This window comes from Tribolium madens, unplaced genomic scaffold (assembly GCF_015345945.1).
Source record: "Tribolium madens isolate multiple individuals breed KSU strain unplaced genomic scaffold, Tmad_KSU_1.1 Scaffold_3;HRSCAF=73;Tcas5.2_LG2, whole genome shotgun sequence".
NCBI classification, from domain to species: domain Eukaryota; kingdom Metazoa; phylum Arthropoda; class Insecta; order Coleoptera; family Tenebrionidae; genus Tribolium; species Tribolium madens.
In genome coordinates this window covers 11,552,999-11,568,329 of record NW_025401006.1, presented here as the reverse complement: position 1 = coordinate 11,568,329, position 15,331 = coordinate 11,552,999, and the positions used below count along the sequence as shown (strand labels likewise).

At 33.8% G+C, this 15,331-nt stretch overlaps 6 protein-coding genes across 13 annotated transcripts in view; 3 read left to right on the top strand and 3 right to left on the bottom strand.

Moving 5' to 3' along the window:
* Nucleotides 1-206: 206 nt before the first annotated feature.
* On the top strand, nucleotides 207-1,302 carry LOC123007379. The gene is made up of 2 exons (XM_044402648.1): nucleotides 207-981; nucleotides 1,036-1,302. Exons 1-2 carry the CDS (start codon nucleotides 294-296, stop codon nucleotides 1,257-1,259), a joined length of 912 nt encoding a protein of 303 aa, XP_044258583.1. The 5' UTR covers nucleotides 207-293; the 3' UTR covers nucleotides 1,260-1,302.
* A 254-nt stretch (nucleotides 1,303-1,556) lies between these two features.
* Nucleotides 1,557-2,486, bottom strand: LOC123007381. The gene is made up of 3 exons (XM_044402649.1): nucleotides 2,154-2,486; nucleotides 2,086-2,104; nucleotides 1,557-2,000 (listed from the first exon to the last, which is right to left on the bottom strand). The coding sequence occupies exons 1-3, from the start codon at nucleotides 2,319-2,321 to the stop codon at nucleotides 1,870-1,872; spliced, it is 318 nt and encodes a 105-aa protein (XP_044258584.1). The 5' UTR covers nucleotides 2,322-2,486; the 3' UTR covers nucleotides 1,557-1,869.
* Nucleotides 2,487-7,077: 4,591 nt separating this feature from the next.
* Nucleotides 7,078-8,356, bottom strand: LOC123007015 (39S ribosomal protein L2, mitochondrial). Its single transcript, XM_044402019.1, has 2 exons — nucleotides 7,624-8,356; nucleotides 7,078-7,577 (listed from the first exon to the last, which is right to left on the bottom strand). Exons 1-2 carry the CDS (start codon nucleotides 8,075-8,077, stop codon nucleotides 7,123-7,125), a joined length of 909 nt encoding a protein of 302 aa, XP_044257954.1. The 5' UTR covers nucleotides 8,078-8,356; the 3' UTR covers nucleotides 7,078-7,122.
* On the top strand, nucleotides 8,264-9,915 carry LOC123007014 (U11/U12 small nuclear ribonucleoprotein 48 kDa protein-like). The gene is made up of 5 exons (XM_044402017.1): nucleotides 8,264-8,520; nucleotides 8,580-8,742; nucleotides 8,792-8,854; nucleotides 9,157-9,292; nucleotides 9,341-9,915. The coding sequence occupies exons 1-5, from the start codon at nucleotides 8,395-8,397 to the stop codon at nucleotides 9,843-9,845; spliced, it is 993 nt and encodes a 330-aa protein (XP_044257952.1). The 5' UTR covers nucleotides 8,264-8,394; the 3' UTR covers nucleotides 9,846-9,915.
* Nucleotides 9,916-9,971: 56 nt separating this feature from the next.
* Nucleotides 9,972-13,397, bottom strand: LOC123007472 (proteoglycan 4-like). Of its 2 annotated transcripts, XM_044402787.1 has the most exons (5): nucleotides 13,183-13,397; nucleotides 13,072-13,137; nucleotides 12,009-13,026; nucleotides 11,753-11,962; nucleotides 9,972-10,389 (listed from the first exon to the last, which is right to left on the bottom strand). In XM_044402787.1, the coding sequence occupies exons 1-5, from the start codon at nucleotides 13,255-13,257 to the stop codon at nucleotides 10,052-10,054; spliced, it is 1,707 nt and encodes a 568-aa protein (XP_044258722.1). In that variant the 5' UTR covers nucleotides 13,258-13,397; the 3' UTR covers nucleotides 9,972-10,051. The 2 variants fall into 2 exon arrangements, with proteins under 2 accessions (XP_044258722.1, XP_044258723.1); XM_044402788.1 differs by lacking the exon at nucleotides 13,183-13,397 and having other exon boundaries at nucleotides 12,009-13,024.
* Nucleotides 13,398-14,211: 814 nt separating this feature from the next.
* Nucleotides 14,212-15,331, top strand: part of LOC123008211 (dmX-like protein 2) — a 29,547-nt gene continuing 28,427 nt past the window's right edge. For all 7 annotated transcript variants that reach the window (XM_044403907.1, XM_044403908.1, XM_044403905.1 and 4 more), the window contains exons 1-3: nucleotides 14,212-14,404; nucleotides 14,452-14,649; nucleotides 14,702-14,939. In XM_044403907.1, the coding sequence (XP_044259842.1) occupies nucleotides 14,318-14,404; nucleotides 14,452-14,649; nucleotides 14,702-14,939 (523 nt within the window). In that variant the 5' untranslated portion in view covers nucleotides 14,212-14,317. The remainder of the gene's footprint in view (nucleotides 14,405-14,451; nucleotides 14,650-14,701; nucleotides 14,940-15,331) is intronic.

Genomic DNA, 15,331 nt, shown 5'->3' with positions numbered 1-15,331 from the left:
AATGAGCAATGAGCAATGAGCAATGAGAAATAAGAAATTAAAAATGAAAAATTACATATCAGAAACCTAAAAAACAAATTAATCTTATTATTATTCTAATAAATTCTAAAGAATTAACTTTAAAAGTTGTATGCAACCAGTAATTCACTCAGAATATTTTCACATCTAGTGTTAGRCAACCTGTGTGTAGTTATGGCGGTCTATCATATTCAAAAAGTTTGAGGTTAGAATGCTCTGTTTATGCTTTGTTAAGTTATTTAATAGGTATTTATTTAATTTCGTATTGTGAAAATATGGTTGTGACAATGTCGACACGAAAAAGACGTTGGTTATCAAAAATATATAGTGACTCTCAAGAAACCAACACCGATACTGATATTTCATGGAGCAGTTCTGATTCCAACACTGAAGACACCACACATAGCTTTCCTCGAAAGAAAATGAAAGTCACAAGGTGGCTCGAATTACACGACCTCGAAAACAGAGTAAGAAACGTGAACATGACTCCACCTCGGCAAATCGACGTATTCTTAGAATCGCCTGTAATTGGTGAAATAAAACCCGAAGATCAGTCCCCAATTCTCACCCAACGTGAGTTCAGTTTTAGCCAAGAACAGTCCCCAATCATCCCCAGGCAGAGAATTGTCAAAAAAATCAGGTGGCGACGAAGTAAGAAAAAAAATGAAACGAGAACTCAAATTATTAACGAGGACTCTAATTCCCCATCTAACACTCCGACACAAGACATAGCCCCCGTCTCAAGCCAACACATCTCAGAAGTGATCTCAAACGCCTCCAGTTCGCACTCTGACCCCAAGGCTTTGTACCATCAGCCCCCTCCTCGGAGAAAACGCCCCAGAAAGGGTACTCTCGCTGATCAGTTACAGAAAGCTGTAAAATTGCAAAGTAGCAGTTGTGCTATTTGGCAACACGAAATGTTTTTAAGTAAAACAAAAGGGGAAGAAAATGGGGAGGAAACAGGTTTCACTTTTGTTGTGATAAAAAAATGGAAAGAGTATGGGTGTACTATTTTAGAGTGTCATGGAAGGGAAGGAGATTTATTCCCTAAAGTTGGCATTCCTGGACTTGAAAATTACAGTAATTTTCTTGTAACTGTGGGTTTGCACAACCCTTCAAATATTGGTTTTCAGCCAAATGAAACATATCGAATTTTTCCGCCTTATTTAACTAAACTCGTGACATATGAGTCAAAACAAACCCTTTGTTTCATAGYTGGATGTAGGTTTCTGTCTTTGTAAATTGTCCTTGGCAAAAAAATGAAATAAAAAGAGTCCCGAGTTTCATATTGCTCTATTTACCCTCCAATCAATACATAATTACATCAATTCACAACAAATAAATTGATATACTTACTCCATATTGAACGCTTGATTGTCTTTGTTAATACACGGAATTTGGGACATCAAATTATATTAGTTCAAAAAATGTCAATGTAAACCACGCTTTATTGTCATTATGATTGACGTTTGAAACTAAAATTTGGGAGTTTTAGTTGAAATTTATTTTTGGCGGCGACTTTCTAAAACAATAATAGATAAATTCAATGAATTATTTTGATTTGTTGTCATTTTTTCTCTAGCTAGGATAAAAATTACAAAAAGTGAGGTTAGTTGCCTAAGGCGCGTTTTACATTTTTGTCCAAAATTCCGTGTCCGCCAGTGTATTAAATAAGCTCCAATTGGTCAATTCTTGTAAAAACATCTCAAAAGTTGAAAACAACGGTGCGTTAGTCTTCTTCGCTCCCTATTTGGTAAAAAAATAAAAGGGAAGAGTAATTTTGATTGACATATATGCAACACAAACATCTCTTCAACACAGATAAACATAACACAGATCCATCAACTTAGATTAGTTGCGATTTACGACAACGCTACGAACTGAGTTCGTGCAGTTGCAAATTGTCGTAAATATCCTGGTGGCGAATGTGCGAGCTTGCGAGCGAGCCCGATTCGACCAAGCCCCAATCCGCTTAGTCCCATCTGAAAAAATCAAATATCGCGCCACAAATTATTGATTTTTGGACAATTGGCGGGAAATTCGAACCGCGCATCGTTCAATACTCACTCTGTATGCCTAAAGCGTCCTGGAAATGAACAATTAGGGAAGAATTCGAGTTGGTGGGATTAACATACCAGTTTTCCTTTACCCTTTGTTCCGTTCCTGTGCTCGGCCTCCTTTTGGGCTTTTTCGAAGAGCTCGTTTAAAAAGTCATTAACGTCTTGCATTTTTTCGGGATCGCTTTTGAATTGTGCCATTCTTAGTTGGAGCGATTGCTCCAGGTCTAGATTTAACTCAGCCATTGTTTAATTCACGTTTTGATTATTCACTCAACACATTTTGGTGTAAATGTTTGGTGGGCTCACAAAACGCCCGATAGTCGTCGCACTTCGCAGCTGACTGGTTCAGTGGTTCAGTTCCCCACTCCGGGCTCCGTGGCCTCAATCTCCACGGTCGTATTACCCGGAGCGACTGGAGAACTAACAATACGCAGATTGCTTATGTAATCACCGGATCTTTCCGGGCTGTAATAAAGATGCTAGAGGATAAGGGAAGGGAGGGCGAAACTTATTATCCTTTTTGATAATACAACTGAATGGAAAAATATTATGCTTAATATCAATACGTCAACACAAATGTTTATTTAAGGAAATCGATGTTTACACATTTATCCATTAATTCCCAGCCAAGCGTTTAGTGCCTATTAATAATCAATCATCCTGAAAGTAATAATTTTTTATGACTATTTAGTAAAGCAAAACCGGAATTTGCAATAGTCAAATCCTATTTATAGAAAATGAAATTTATACATTGCTGTTTTGTGTTCGATGTTTCTGAGATTCGCAAACAAAGCAAAAGAATCAATATATTTGTTGCTCAAATTCTACTGTTTGTTTTAAAAATAATAAAAAATCAAAAACTGTCTACACACCTCGTGCCATTTCTTTTGCCACATCGCAATAACTGCGATTTTTAGGTGAAAAAAGTCACAAACATTTTATTTCTATGTAAAAGAAGAGTTTGTGTTACAAGTGGATCCTTCTGAAAATTTTAGAGCCAAAAAACTATTTCATACAAACAAAATTTTTAAATTTGACCCAATAACTTTTTTATTGAGTCTTTAAGACCTCTAGAAATGTAAAAAAACGTTATATGGATCAATTTTAAAGTAGAAAATATTTTTGATTTTTGTCGAGATTTTGGTCGATTTTTGGTCTATTGCCAATTATTGGTCATAACCTCTTATGTTATGCGAGGTATTGACTTGGCTTTAGATTTAACTCCGGACTTATTGGTGATAACCTCTTAGGTTTGGTACCGTTGGGAAGAAGATTTAATTTTCTATCATATACAAAAAAGATCAGTGTTCTGCGATAAATAGTTATCGAGAAAATTTCTGATGAAATCAAAAATATCGAAAATATAAATTCCACTATAACTTTTAAACTATTATAAATTTTGCAGTTTTCTTGACTCCAATCGATTCCCCAGAACATTTTACATATGTCTACATAAAAATATTGTATTTTTGAACTACAATTTTGCCGCAATTTAAAAAATAAGAAAATAAAAATTTGTTAATAAAAATTATATCAGTTTTTCATAAGATTAAAAAAATGTTGATTTTTGGTCACAATCGGATAGAGTGCCTCAACTTTATTACTAAATATCTCAAAAATAATATCAAATACCAATGTTTTTTTTTATTAACGTCTATTTTTCTTTTAATTTTATTCGTAATTTTTTCAACTTGACCCAATAACGTTTTATGCACTTTATTGAGTCTTTAAGAGCTCTAGAAATGTAAAAAACGATATATTTTTTTTCAAATAAAAAAAAAATCTGCGTTTTTCAATAATAATCTTGAAAGTATAGCAAAACTATTTGTTGTTTAGTAGAACACAACTTTTAAACAAAGAAACAACTGACACCAAAAATTAATATGTATACTTAAAATAAAAATTACAAAAAAATACTCCTAAAGCGATGTTACCTATGTGCATACGATAAGCAGGAAGGACGAAACGTATTATTTGACGGGAATTTAGGAATTGCTTTTTTAAATAATATTCACAGCAATTTGAAATAAATATTATGTCAAGGATCTATAGTAACWCCAGTGTTTGTTTTTTACGTAACATTTTTTGGTCAATTTTTATTATAATTATTTTGATTTTTGTCGATCGCAAAATAAACCCCAATAATTTCGGAATTTTTATAGACAGAATTTCAAAGCTTCAGTTATTAAAGTGTTTTCTAAAGAGTAAGCACTTTAGTGCTGCTATTTTAAATGCATTTAATGTTTATATTGAGTAGACTTGGATCAGAAATGCAATTTTAATGTGAGCATACAAACATTTACATAATTAATTCCACATTCAAGGAGAAAATTGGGTGATAAATTCAATTCGAAAATAGCATAATTTGCAAACAGCCACATGTTTTAACTTGAAATAGTTACTTATTTCCGCAGACATTAATTAATCCTATTTATGTAGCATGAGGATAATGTGAAGAGCAGTTTTCCCATCAGAAATAAAACACAGGTCGTATTCGTGTTAAAATCGGGTTATGATCAATAAAGCAGCTTTGTAAAGAAAAGCGCCCCGACTAAATTGGAAAGGTGCAGTTCAATCACGCAAGGAAATTGGTGTTAAACACTGAATCGTGAAATCAAATCGAAGCAGCGGCTTGGAAAATATATCAAAGCTTCAAAAGTCGATATTCGCCACACAAAATCTAAATTTAAGAGGAAAAACCTTTTAGAATATGCTTGCATTACGCAAAGCAGACAACTAACAAGTCCTTGAAATTTTACAACATAATTGGCCTGGTTTGTTATTTCTCTATCTTTTACTAAAAGGTCATATAACTGTTTTTGTTACGACGTTGTATTGTTATCAAGTCATCATTATTTGCTCTAGGAATGTAAATTAACATTAAAATTTCATAAAAACAGTGTTCTTTCGCAGCTACCAAAACATTATTTATTTCAACCATGTTCAAATATCAATTATCGCCAAATTAGGTCGAAAATGACAATTTTTTACCATTCCAAGCTTTTAGAGCACGTTTAGTGAGAAATTTCGCTCAAAAATTACCAAATTAAATAGTAATAAATATGTATTTGAGATAAAAACTTGTTTTAGCCGCAATCGTTTCAAAAATGTTTACTTTTATGACTAAATGTCACAAATAAACTTTTACTTTTTAGCCATGGAGTAAAAATTCTATTTTTGCGCCTAAGCGTTTTTACTTTTACCATGACATTATTGATGTCGTATAGGCTAAGTGTAAATTCAGTCGTTTTATAAAACGATTAGTCATTTTGAAAACAACTGGGCAAATTGTAAATGAATGAATAAATGCAGGGTTTTTTCAATATGACAGAAAATTTTAGGCGTATTATAAAAAGCCTAATAAGTTTTTAAATATTCTCCATTTAGAAAATGACTGATTACATTCAGTCGATTTGTAAAAGACTGAAAAATATTATTTTATAAGATACCTACCAATTTCTATTGTAGTTAGATAATCTATTAAAAAAAAACAAAGTTAAATGTTAAACGTTTTTAATGAATATAAAAAAGAAACATATTTCAAGAAAACAAATAAATTTTCTTAACAATTTCATCGTAAACTTGCGGAATTAAAATTTGGTGCACTATTGTCATTTTCATAACGTAAACTGTAAAACATTAATAACCTAATTTTTTACTCTTGTCGATTATGTCATTTTGACTTATTTACTTTCAAAAATATTGATCTGTGGCATAATAACGAGTAGGCAGCAGATCAAAGCAATGATTTAATTACACTTAGTTCAATTAATGAATTTTCTAAGACAGACAAATTGTTTAATTAACAATTTTAACAACACCAAAAAAGTTTAATTGTCAAATGTCAGTCATGATGACAGTAATACATATATATAATACTCCTCAAAAAAGGAAAGACTTAGAAATCCCATAATTAATGACGAACTTCTCGAAAATGTGGAAATGGATTTTGCCCATGATTATATAAAAACCTTTTGGCAATTATCGCCTTTTGTTGAGGAGGTTACAAAATACATTGCGGGATTTGTAACTAGCAAAATAATTTCTATCATGAATTGTGTTATATGCAAAAAACAATTGATTGGAAAAAATATGCCTTTACTTAGTAAGATAAAGGACTGGGGTCATATGTAGCACCCTCTGCAGATACTATTTCTTTATGTCTCGTGGCTGAAAAAATTGTTCGACAATATAAACATTGTAACAAACCAAATTTAAAAAAGGAAATTTGCAACAAAATTGCCCAATCTGTTGGCCTCATGTTTAAAAACGAAGAGATGGAAGTGCACGTAAAAACACAAGATTATTTAGATAATCATCGTTTTCAGCTTGTTAAATTAATTATTGAATTATATGTCGATACAAGACTTTTCCATGAGTCAAAATTATATTCGGCTAAGAGAGAATATGTTAGGCACAAATTTACAAAACTGGTGTTATTTAATCATGAATAATAAAAAATATTGTAAAATTGACGTTTTTGTTTATTTTTGAAATACTTTTTTCTCGTCTTATTTTTTTATTAAATTCTATCCCCATTGAGTCAGTTYTAAGATATGTRAAATTGAACTATTTTGATGACGTAAACTGAATCGAAAAACAGCTTAATTTTATTTGAATCGAAATAATTTCGCGCTTTCTACAAGAACTTTTTGACCGGCGCAGTTACGTTTCATGCCAACAGAGATAAAACATGGCATCTTCTATCTCCCTTTCTCAATGAAAACTAGTTCCGTATGATTTTGACACAACTCGCAATATAGGAGTATTATATATATGCAGTAATAGGAGGTAGTTTACACTGAACTTTTTAAGGTTAATCTATGACGCAGGTTTGTTTCAGTTTACAATGAATTTACAATTATCCTACGACGTACATATTATTTGGAGCAAGTGAGCTCCAGCTGAATGATTTGCCTCACTACGTTCGCCACATAAAGCATAACTTTTACTCCTAATATCATAATAAACTATTCAATAGAGTAAATTAATCAATCAATTTACTTCGACATTCTTTTATTCAAGAATTTTACATATTAAATGACTAAAAGTGAAACTGGGCTCTTGGTGTTTTGACAAAATGTCCGCCAAAAGTCAATTTAACCACTTCCTGATTTGTGTCTTTTTTCTCCCCAATAAGTTTGACAGGTGGTGGCCTTCTGAGTTTTCTTCCATGTCGTCCAGTTTTTCGTTGCCACCACCCCGACCTCGGCCTATTACCCAATTCGCGATTTTTTTGTGGTGAACCAATCGGAGTAGAGCCGTGTTCAACATTACTTAATCGACCGACAGTACACATACAGTTTTCAAGTAGACTAAACTCTTTTTTACTAGGCATCATGACAATCACTCTGTTGTCAACTTTCCTCAATATCGTGGCGCAAGTCCCAGCGGCATGGACCAAAAAGCCCCCCAAACCTGGGACTATTTCAATGCCATGAACCTGMGTGCCAAGAGGAAGCGCCCCAAGGGGGTACGCATCGCCTTCGTTGGCACGAACTAAAACCACAAGTTTATGAAATTATCTCTTTTCACTGTGAAATACCTGGAATTCGGGGAATATGACAAGAAGTCTTGATTAAATCCCCAGCTTTCATATTTTCAGTAGCTAAGATATATTTCATCTTGTCGCCATGAGCCACAAGAGCCACACTGGCCGTCCTGCACCCATCTTTGATGATTTTGATCACTCGTTCCACCTGTGGGGGGCCCTCACTTGGGCCAACTCGTTTCCAGTCAACCCAATGATACTTGTGTTTTATGCCTCCGCCGATGCCTTTAACAGCAATTCGACCCGTCTCGGGGTCTCTGCCCCCCAAATTTGTCACTTCTAACGGCTTCACGGTGTATTTCTCGGGGAAATGAACAATTCTTCGAAAACCTTTCCCATGGCCAATCACCGGTTTCGGGGGCGGMACATGACCGTGTCTCACACTGGTTAACACTACAGGAGCGCTTGTTAAAGTTATTTTTTGTAAAGCTCGCGCTAATGAAGCCATTTGAGGTTATAAATTGACATTTAAAAGTTTGTGGTTAAGTCACCGACTTGAAGTTAGCTGAGTTTCCTAAAATTATTCCAATTGTAAGTTTCACGTTACTATTTTTGGTTTTGGGAACCACTGGACGACAAGAAGAGTGATAATAGTGCACTTTATTGCAAATGATTTTTTTCTTTAACGTTTTTCGGTAATCGATGTCCAAGGTTGTCGTTTAGAGCTAACTTCACTATTAAATTGCTTCAGTTCTTGATACTTTTTCGTTCATGTAATTTTTTGTGTTGTGCTGGTTTTTTGACCTCATTCAGCGATAAGAACGAATGGATTTTAACATTGAAATACGTAAGAAACAGTTAGATAATTTGGATCAACTTATTTCTTCATCCAGGAGTAGAATTCAATCAGTACTGAGCTACCTGGACTGGACGCAAGAAAACGTCGAAAAAGTACGTTTATTCTTGTTTTATCCGATTTTTGTTTTGATAAACTTGTTATTGTTGTGCAGGGGGACCATTTGGTACAATGTCCTGTCAATCCTCATCACAGGATTCACCCGAAATCCTGGAACGAACACATTGAAAAATGTGTTGTAAAAATTGAAGGGTACTCTTCCAACAGTCAATTTTTATCAGAGTCGCTTGATAATCCCACTCAGTCAATATACATAGGTAATGGGATTTGTATTTGGGTTCAGTTTCTAAWTCATTTTACTTATAGATCGCAATAAAAAGATTGAACTAATCACCAAGGAATTAGCTGAAAAGGGGGCCCTAAGACTAGGTTCGTATAAAAATGATAAGTTTTTTTTGCTTGGAATGAGTGGGACTTAGGAAATAAATTTTTTTTCAGAAAAAGATTACAATTTTGATGAAGTTATTACACAACTAAACATAAACATACCCATATTTATTAATATATCCTTTTTCAATATCCTTTTTTTATTAAATGTGCTTAGAATGTTAGGACCATTCAGTCAATTTCTAAATTATTTCAACAATGCATGTGGTCACTCAAAATTTAAGTCTGAAACTTTGCATGTAATTTGCATTATTGCATTTAAAAATATACTTTTTACCATCTAGCCTGGAATGGATTAGATCCGGACCCGAGAACTTCAGATAGATTAATATCAACGTTTTCGCCCGATGAAAGATTAATTTTTTACAACTACACTGTTCAAAACACTGAAGGTCCTCGCCCCCCAGCCGAATTCACAACGTGAGTATCCTCCTTTAGGTCACCACCGCCACTAACTTGCTTTCACAGGCTTTATGACAAAAAACGCGATGAGGAAAAACCGCTCACTTACGAGGAAATTCTGGCCCAAGAACGAGACTCGAAACGAAGACGGGCCAAATACAAATCGGTTCACATCAATCGTAAAAAACACACTGAGGTGATACGAGAAGTGATAAACGGGCAAATGGAGGAATACAAAGAATGGTTACTAGCTAAAAATTGCAATAATGGAGTTCACGAGGACAAAAAGGAAGAAATTGAACGTCCACACTCATCCACTAGTAGAAATTCAAGCAGCTCGAGAAGCACAAACCGGAAATATGACAGACATAGAGATGAGCGTGATAGAAGTAGCAAAAAAATTAGATCTAGAAGTCGAGAACGGAGTTACAGGAGTGAAGATAGATACTCGAAAATAGAGGAAAGGAGAAATCGAAGAAATCGCTCAGGTGAAAGAAGACGCTCTCGTGAGAGAAATAGACGAAATTCATCGAGAGATAGACGTAGCTTCAGTGACGTAAGGAGACATTGAACATAATTTTTCTTTTGCAGAAATGTTTCACTGAATTTTATAATAAGTAAAAGTTAATTTAACAGCTAAACAAACGTTTCATTACCTATCCCGAGTCCAGGAGCCAGGCATTATTATTATTATTAATACACTAAAAATGCTTTGAGTTTATTGAAAGCAATATTTCATTACAAAACGATAAAAAACTATTAAATTATTCGTAAGCACTAAAACAGTTCTCGTGGTAGGATTTTTTTCAAGTAGAGACCCACAATTTGGCCTTGATGTTGAAACGTCAACTGTTTTGTAGTAAAATACTCTACGAAATCAGCGAGCGTTGCGAATTCAGGAGACAAACTTTCGTTTTCTGTGTTGAGACAAATTTTGTTGTTTAGCCGTCTCTCAAAGCCCAGATTGAAGTATTTCCCCTTGTATTTTAACGACAATGTGAGGAAAAAGCGTCTACTGGGTCGGAAGAGGAAAGCACCGTCTTCGAGGTCTTGCAGGAGTTGTCTGGCGCCTCTCCTGTCGGTGTTTCGGTAGAAGGGGTCGTCGTTGATGTTGACTGAAATTGAAGGAATAATTCAAAATGAATAACTGTTATAAATGAACCCGTTTCTGAGACGTCAAACATACCCAAAAAATACGATTTAGTTTTCTCTGTACGAATGTGCATTTTCATTTATTTATTTTTTGATAACTTTTATTTGATTTATTTGAAATATAGTTCAAGAGTTGTACTAAAATTGCCGTGTTTACACTAATATTTTGGTATTTATTTTATAGATGCAAACATTATATTTTATTTTATTTTTATTATTACTTCTCTCAAAAGTTCGAACGATAATGAAGATTAAAAAGTCCCTACATTGTGTAAAATGTGTTTCAGTTCAACGGTTATGCACTTTTTCGAGTCTTTAGGACCTCTAGAAATGTAAAAAACGTAAAATAGATCAATTTTAAAGATAATTTTTTTTTTGTTTATCGTCGAGATTTTGGTCGGTTTTTGGCACCCGGAGCGCTCTGTTGACAATAACTCCGGACTTATTGCTGTAACCTCTTATATTTGATACCGTTGGAATGAAAATTTAATTTTCTATTATATACAAGAAAAATCAGTGTTCTACGATACGGGAAAATTTCGGATAATATCAAAAATATAAATTCCACTATAACTTTAAAACTATTACGAATTTTGCAGTTTTCTTGACGCCAATCGATTTCCCAAAACATTTTCCATATTTCTACGTCAAAATATTGTATTTTTGAGCTACAATTTTGCCGCAATTTACAAAATAAAAAAAAGTAAAAATTTGTTAATAAGATAATGAAATTTGTATCAGTTTTTGATACAATTAAAAAAAATGGATTTTTTGATCACAATCGGATACAGAGTGCCTCTACTTATAACACTATTTTCAACTTCATTACTAAATATCTCAAAAATAATACCAAATACCAATGTTTTTTTATTTTTGCGATTTTTCTACCGCTCACCTTCTTTAAGAGCTCTAGAAATGTAAAAAACGATATATGAATGTAAAGCGACAGTATGGCAATATTAATGGCATGAAAATGGCAACATCGCAACTGTATTTTTGAGTACAAATGGGTAGCAAAGGTGCTTTCTGCATAAAAAGTTTATTTTCTAGTTTTTATACAGAATATTTTTACGCGTGGCAAGTTGACAGGGTTTTTCAAATAAAAAAATCTGCGTTTTTCAATAATAATCTTGAAAGTATAGCAAAACTATTTGTTGTTTAGTTTAATAGTGCTATAACTATTTTCAACTTTATTACTAAATATCTCAAAAATAATACCAAATACCAATGTTTTTCTTTTATTAACGTCTATTTCCCTAACGAACTATTTAATTTTTTTTATCTCATGTTTATATTGCGTATTATTGGTCAGGTTAGGTTACTTACATACGTAGTTTCCGTACTCTTCTCCTTCCTCCTCTTCGCTCTCGCTATTTTCCCTTAGTTCTGCTGGATCTAATGGAATGTTAGGTAAAGTGTTTGGGGGCAGTGGTAGTGGCAATTTGGGGTCGTCTGTGGGGCAAAACTGTTCATAACTTTCGGGTTTAAGCTTTATTGGTTCCACCTCAGCATTTCCATAAGTTGCATTTTCTTCAGCTACAAACCTTCGATACAAAAATAAATAGTTCAAGTGTCTACCTACTTAGTAGATTATTTTCTGATTTTGATCTCAATATCACTTCCTCTGGAGCTTTGGTTTCAACATAAAGAGAAGTCTTCCGGGTGGATTTTGGGTTGTTTTCATTCAATTCTCGTTTTGGTAGCTCAGGTAGCGGCCTGTTTCGTAAAGATCTCTCAGGTTTAGGCGATTCTGAATTCTTTCTTGGGCGTTCTAAGGACTTTGTTGTTGGTTCCACACTGGGATTTTTCTTGTTTGTTTTAAATATACTACCGAAGATTTTTGCGAAGGTACCAGGTTCATAATTTGGTAGTTTCTGTGTGGTGGTCTTCTCCTTGGATTCTTCTACAGCTTCGTAGGTGGCTTCTTCAACGTCTTCTTCTGTTTGGTTCTGCGAAATTACAGTTTGGTCTGGTTTCTTCCATTTGTTTTCTGTAACTCGTGGAAGGAGAGCAGGTGGTTTATCTGCACTTTTTTGTGCATTGTGTTCGTTGATATTTTGTCTTGGCAAAGCCAATGGAGGTCTTTCTGAAAGAGTCCTTCTGAATTGTGCAGAAGGTTTTAAATATCCACCTTCGTCATAAATTTGGGGTTCTTCTTCTTTCATTTTTGTAACCAGTTCCTCGGGTGGTTTTGGACACTCTTCGTTTTCTATTTGTTCATAAAATTCAGGTTCGTTTAAGGTTTCTTTGGGTGGTGTTGGCAATTGTCGACATTCTTGATCAGTTTTTTCGTTCAGATTTGTTGCAACAGTCTCATTTTCTTCAGTCACTTCATCTATGGTTGGTTTCCGTGGTGAGATGGGTGGTTTTTGGGGTTCGCTGGGTGCATTAATCAAAATTACTTGTTCTAATCTTTCCTTGAAATCAGGTTTTTCAGTCATAATACTTTGTCGTCTGATTAAGTTTGGTGGTTTTGGTTTCTCTTGGGGGAGTTGAAGGTAGTTTTCAGGATTTTCTTTCAGTTTTGCCACAAATGACCACAGTTTTCTTTTTGACGCTGCTTCTAATTTCCATTTAATCACATCTAATTCAGTTAATCTCTACAAAGCTTTATATGTGAACAATACTTTTTTGGGAACACTTACCAAAAGTTTTTCCCCGTCGATAATTTCCATTTGAATTAAAATCTCCTCGAATTCGCCGTATCCATTCTGAAAAAAGTTAGTAGAAATAGTAGTAACAAAAATTGTGCTTACTGTTTTGAAACATTGTATCACATCGTCCTTAGTAAATTGTTGGATTAAATTTAAATATTTCTGATAGGTAGTCATGTTTCGTGCAAGGAAAAATATAATATGACAATCGCTCTCAACGGATGTAAAATTTATCTTATCAGTGAAAATAGCAACTACTTAATTTTTAAACACATTTTTCAAAAGCTAAATACTGAGTAGCAATTTTTGCAAAAAAAGTGGAAAAAAAATGTAATCTCAAATGGCCCAATTTGTTTAATTGTAAAGACTGGACTGTAATTAATATTTTATGGGGAAAATTTTGCAGGAAATGATTAAAACTTCGGGAATTTCCTTTTTAGTTATCATTACCATAAATATATTTTTTTGTGTTTTTTCTATATTAAAAATTATTTTAACCGATTAATCACACGTTTAATGAAACACATGTTTGAATATTATACTACTTTATACCAAATATTTGTTTTTGTTATCATGCGGAACCAAAAATGTGTTTACAAAATTATACCTATATCATTTAAAAAAATCCAAAAATCAACATACACTTAGGTTTACAAGTAAGTGGCAATCAATTGGATTTATGAGGAAAATTGAAAAAAAAACAAATTTCATTACTTATCTGCCAATTATCTCTAAACATGAGTAACTTTTGTGATCGGTTTATTGTTTTGTCCTTATTAAATACGCATTTACTGTTTATTTATCCATGATATCATATTAGTCTAAATAAAATAGTTGCACAATCAATTTGATACCTCCACGATGCAAAATATCGAAAATATGCAATCTACGTTTTTATAATTTAGATAACAATGTTTTCTTTCACTGTTTTGCGGTTTAAGTTTAGATATGTGATAGACAAATGTAGTAACTACAAGGAATTTGCGGTTTTTGTGACGAATTTTTGGAATTTCTTTGTGAATTCAATGGAATTTAGAATAGATGAATGAATTAATTTTAAATTTGTAGGCGCGCCATTTTTCAAATGTGACTTTAGTCACGTGGTTGTGATCAGCTGACAAACGTCAGTTCTGTCACAGGTTCTGTCAAATCACAACAAATTGATTTGTCCTCACGATGCGTTTCGTGTCTTTGCTGTGATTATTTTGTGTTGAAAAACGCAAAATACTCAAACAGCATGAATTTGCACCAGATAGTCAGCGGTGCTTGCAATGCTGGCGATAAATGCTTCGCTGTGGGGAGCGTCGAGGGTGTACCTTTTACGGTAAGTCCAATTTAATGTTTGTTCTTTTGTGAAAAAATTATTTAAAGGCTTATGCTGCGGGCTGCAATATCGTGATCCTTGCTTCGACTTTCGAGCGAGTTCAGATCATCCCAGGGGCCGTTCATGATTATATTCGGATTAGTTCAATTGATTGTTCGAGTGACACGGGGAAGATTGCTGCCGCTTATGAGAACACTGTGTGCATTTATGAGCCCACGCCTCTCATTCATAACACTTCGAGACATGTAAGTGGCCAAGTTTCAATTTGGAGTGGTTTTTATGTGGTTATTCTTTCAGGGGTTGGATTATAGGTGGGTTCAAACTGGTACGCTGAAAACGGACTCTTTAATTAGGGCCTTGAGCTGGAATTTGGAAGGCACGAGATTGTTAACGGCAGGGTCTCATGTGCAGCTTTGGCATCTTAATTCACACCCCATTATTGAGGAAAAAACAAATGTTACGTTTACTCTTGGGGGTGAAAATGCTGATGGGAGTGATTCCATGGATTATGCTGATGAGCCCGATAAACCCCAAGGTAATTGGGGTGACTCAAGTTATTTCCACTGTTGGGTTTGTCTCAGACTTAAAGCAAGAAGCAAAAAACATCAGAATTTGCTTTAATTTGTCTATTTTATGGATACAGAGCCAATAAAAAAAATTGTTTTAGACGAATCAGTTTCTGATAAGATTAAAAAAAATGTATTGCTAATTGGAAAGCAAATTTAATTTTCTATCATTTAAAAGAAAGATTGTCTTACAATAAATAGTTATTGAGAAAATCCACTGAGAAAAAAATTGACGAAATAGTCCCTTATTTAATATTAGTTTTTCGTGGCTAAAAATTAAATTTATTATTATTGCGTCTTTTTCAAAGCAAATTTGAATTGAATTAAAACAGTTTTTTATACATAATGGGTGAGGTTTTTG

What these genes read in the sequence shown, in the direction of transcription:
- LOC123007381 (XM_044402649.1), bottom strand. Translation starts at nt 2,321, where the DNA reads ATGGCTGAGTTAAATCTAGACCTGGAGCAATCGCTCCAACTAAGAATG.
- LOC123007014 (XM_044402017.1), top strand. Translation starts at nt 8,395, where the DNA reads ATGGATTTTAACATTGAAATACGTAAGAAACAGTTAGATAATTTGGAT. An exon ending in AAAGGGGGCCCTAAGACTAG is followed by an intron (nt 8,855 to 9,156) that starts GTTCGTATAAAA and finishes TTTACCATCTAG; the next exon opens with CCTGGAATGGATTAGATCCG. An exon ending in CCCCCAGCCGAATTCACAAC is followed by an intron (nt 9,293 to 9,340) that starts GTGAGTATCCTC and finishes TTGCTTTCACAG; the next exon opens with GCTTTATGACAAAAAACGCG.
- LOC123007472 (XM_044402787.1), bottom strand. Translation starts at nt 13,257, where the DNA reads ATGACTACCTATCAGAAATATTTAAATTTAATCCAACAATTTACTAAG. An exon ending in TGATACAATGTTTCAAAACA is followed by an intron (nt 13,138 to 13,182) that starts GTAAGCACAATT and finishes AACTTTTTTCAG; the next exon opens with AATGGATACGGCGAATTCGA. An exon ending in AGAGTACGGAAACTACGTAT is followed by an intron (nt 10,390 to 11,752) that starts GTAAGTAACCTA and finishes CTTCAATTTCAG; the next exon opens with TCAACATCAACGACGACCCC.